The 4273-nt window shown below is 36.0% G+C and overlaps 1 protein-coding gene across 2 annotated transcripts in view; it reads left to right on the top strand.

Annotated features, from left to right (window-relative positions):
- Nucleotides 1-4273, top strand: part of LOC106872064 (Krueppel-like factor luna) — a 16557-nt gene that overhangs the window by 9156 nt on the left and 3128 nt on the right. Inside the window, exon 1 of one of the 2 annotated variants that reach the window (XM_014918915.2) lies at nt 2073-3051. The exons of the other annotated variant lie outside the window; for it this stretch is intronic. Within the exon in view, the coding sequence (XP_014774401.1) occupies nt 2950-3051 (102 nt within the window). The 5' untranslated portion in view covers nt 2073-2949. Of the gene's footprint in view, nt 1-2072; nt 3052-4273 lie in introns of those variants that run through there. 2 annotated transcript variants of the gene reach the window in all.

Here is a 4273-nt window from a genome sequence, read left to right as displayed (position 1 = left end):
TATATATATATATATGTATACATATGTATATATCGTCAAACCAGTTTAAGGACCACTTGTGAATTTAGTGTTGATACTTCGCAACTGATATCTCTTCTTCAGTATAACACCAACACCACCACCACCACGACAGCAACAACCATTATCATCACCATTTCTGATATAAAGGTTGCTTTCTCCCTTCGAAGAGACCCCTTCATGCCCTGTAAAATATGACCCAAATATTCACCATATCTGGGGCAATACTACTGAAATACTGGTGTATTGTTTATGAGGATAAGGGGCTTGGTTGGGCTGGATGTCTGGGGGAGCACAGACAACCAATCACACAATACTCAATATGCGTGCGTGTGTGTGTGTGTGCGTGTGTAAATGTATGTGTGTGTGTGAGAAGTATTGTGTGATTGGCTGTCTGTACGACCCCACTATGTCGTTTATGCTCATAAACAATACACACATACATATACATACATATAAATAGTTATATATACACACACACATACATGCATACATACATATATACATACATAGATACATCCATCCATACATACATACATACAAACATACAGCCGTAGGGCTTTATGCATGTACTTCAGTACAGGTGTTATGCTTGAGATATTTATAAATTCGCACACATACAATAATATACATAGATAAACGGACAGACAGACAGACAGACAGACAGACAGACAGACAGATAGATAGATAGATAGATAGATAGATAGATAGATAGATAGATACGTACATACGCATATGTATGCTATGTATACATACATATACAGATATATAAAATATATACACATATAGGTATATGCAAATATATACATATATCTGTGAGCATTCACGCGCGCGTTGTGTGTGCGTGTGCGTGTGGGGGGGGGGCGGCGTTCAAACTTATCACAGCATCAACATCATCATCATCATCATGTATTATCATTATTGTGGATTAACTGGGTTGCTAGTACGAACAAAAATGCCTTTCTTTATTTGGTTACATACCTTTACGTTCGCAGTTCAAATCCCGCCGATGCTAACTTTGCTTTTCATCCCTTAGAAGTCGATAAAATAAAGTACCAAACAAGTACTGGAGTCGATAGTATTAATTAGACCCTCCCATCAAAAACTACTGGCCTTGTGCCTAAATCATTAACTATTATTATTATTATTATTATTATTATTATTATTATTATTATTATTATTATTACGACAGAGCTTTTTATTATATCGATCATCTGGGATTAAAGCGATAAGTTTTACTCTGTGGTTATGGCTATACTCATGAATTGGGCAATACTCCAACCAAGGACTCACCAAAATCTGTATGTGTACGTGTTTATATGTGCTCTGTGTATGTGTGTATAATATTTGAAACCAGACCTTTTGGTTAAGTTCAAATATATATATTTATGTATGTGTATGTGTATACATATAGATACGTGAGTGTGTGTGTGTACATGTATGCATATGTGTGTGTATGTATGCATAGACGTACACCTACACACACACACACACACACACACACACACACACACACACACACACACACACACACACACACACACACACACACAAAATATCGACAGGTACCCGGTTCATTTTGATCGGATTTAAATATGGTCAATAACAACAACAACAACAACAGCAACAACAACAACAACAACAAGTATATCTATTGTGATAGGATTACTTGATCCTCTGATTTAGTTTATACGGTCAAATATATCACGTGCTTTCCATAAAGTACGTTAGATCACGATGTGAAGGTCGCGGCGGCTCAGTTGGGGTTAGGGTTAGGGTTAGGGTTAGGGTTAGGGTTAGGATAAGGTTCAGTTGCTTGCTTACTTACATACTTAAATTGTTGTTGTCGTCGTCGTCGTTGTTGTTGTTGTTGTTGTTGTTGTTGCCTGATTGGCATTTATATATTGGTGAGGATTATGACGATGACGATGACGATGATGATGATGATGATGATGATGATGACCGTGATGAAAATTATGAGGAATAGGTGAAGAGGAGAAAGATATGCTGTTCAGTGTGATGGGCTGTTGTTGTTGTTATTGTTGTTTTCGGCTGCTGTTGTGATGCAGTTGGACGTTTGCAGTCACGCATGTCAGTTACTTGCCAGAGGCCTCCTCCTCGTTCCTCTGCCAGTTGTAGACGTTCATATTTAAATTTTTCATCTAAAAACATTTCTGCTGCATATGCACTTACGCATAAACAAATGCAATTGTGACATATGCACAAACGCTCAGACAATGGCACACAAAACATACATACATATATACACAAACATGCACAAAAGTGCATTTTTGTATTCTTAGAACCAAACATCAAGGAAGGAGGGAAAAAAAAGGGCTGTGGAGAAACTAATCACTTCACCCTAAGCTACATTTTGCTTTTTTGGGAACGACATGAATATTGCAACATCCATTTGTGTACATAGATATGTATACACACCTGATATATATACACAAATGTACACTGTGGTTAACGTTTCACCATAAGTTCAGGTCGTCTGCTGTTGGATATCAAGCATTAGGAACGGATACGTACAAGGAAACGAAATACAACAAACATTATTATTAAGAGAATCGGATCAGAACGGAAAATATCTGGATATATTCCTACCACGAAAATTATTATTATTATTATTATTATTATTATTATTATTATTATTATTATTATTATTACAATTATTTTTGTTTATATTTAAACAAAGGCCAACAATAAAACCTAAAGAGGATTATTTTAAAATATTTGCATACAAAATATCAGCAAGGATCAACAAAAACAAACACATAAAAGAAAATGAAGGGATGTTTTAATAAGTAGAGAGAGAAAGAAAAACGAAAGAAAGAACGAAGAGGAAAAGACAGTAACGATTAAACAAGAACAATTCAAAAAACTGTTTTTCTTCAAAAAATATTCTTTAAAAACTACAACTGAGAAATGGCGGTATCGATGTCTCTTGTCCCCGAGAAATTGTCGCATTACCATATTCCACTTGATGAGGAATGTACAAGGAAGGAACGCACAAAAGTGCTTCCAATTGTTAGTATTCTATTCCTTAATAATCCCACACGCACAACACATGCACACACAAACACACACACACACAACGCGTGCGCATACACACAAACATATTTATATGTCTGCGTGTGTGTATGCACGATGTATATGCAAGATGTATTTCCAGGATGAGCAGAGACAAATCATCTGTGTCAAGGCACCCCCACCCAAGCGAACCACCCGGGGTTGTTCAGATCCCAACTTACATCCAGGAAGCCGCAACCCTCTTTATATATATACAAGTGTCCGCCTCCTTATTCAGCACCTGCACCTGACCCCCTCCGTACCTTTATGGAGTCTAGTCTTGCAAATTTTGGAACCAGCACTGGAAACCAAGGATATCTTGTTCTCTTTACCCTCTCGCCAATCTCGGAGACCACTTTTCCTATTCTAAATCATAAGACAAAGGATCTCCCTCGTTTTCAGCGATGATAATTTCGGTTGCCCAATTAGCTGATCTCCTTACTCATTGACTTATGATGAAGGTGAACGAGTATTCTATGAAACCTGAATTTAATTCTCCAACTGAATCAATAAGGATTGCGTTAAGAGAAACCTGTACCTCTGGAATACTCAAATATAGATAGATAGATAGATAGATAGATAGATAGATAGATAGATAGATAGATAGATAGATGTACTCGTGAAACAATTTTGCCTTGTTCTAAGCTCTCCATATTTTCGGTCATAACTTTCACATCTCTTCTAACATTTTTTTTTATTATCCCCTGTAAACATTATTTTTGTGACATTTTTTTCCAGCTTTTATAAATCCTGACTTCAAATCACACCCAGGTTAAACTTTACCTTCCGGGTTCGATTAAATTACTGGTCAATTGCTGGGGTTAATGGCATCGACGTAATCCATTATGACTGTGTCTAAATCAGAAACCACTATTATTATTATTATTATTATTATTATTATTATTATTGTTATCATTATTATTATTATTATTATTATTATTATTATTATTATTATTATTATTATTATTATTATTTAAGATAGCGAGGTGGCAAAACCATTACCACGCCGGAAAAAATGCTTAGCGGGATTTCTGCCGCTGGTGTCGACTTTACTTTTCATCCTTTCGGGGTGGATAAAATAAGTGTCCGTTGAGTATTAGGGCTGATGTTATAGACTTATACCCTCCTCCGAAATTGTTGGCATTGTGCCAAAATTTGAAACCAAATTTGTTATTATTAA

This window comes from Octopus bimaculoides, chromosome 13, assembly GCF_001194135.2.
Source record: "Octopus bimaculoides isolate UCB-OBI-ISO-001 chromosome 13, ASM119413v2, whole genome shotgun sequence".
Taxonomy (NCBI): Eukaryota; Metazoa; Mollusca; class Cephalopoda; order Octopoda; family Octopodidae; genus Octopus; species Octopus bimaculoides.
This window is presented reverse-complemented; position numbering and strand designations above follow the sequence as displayed.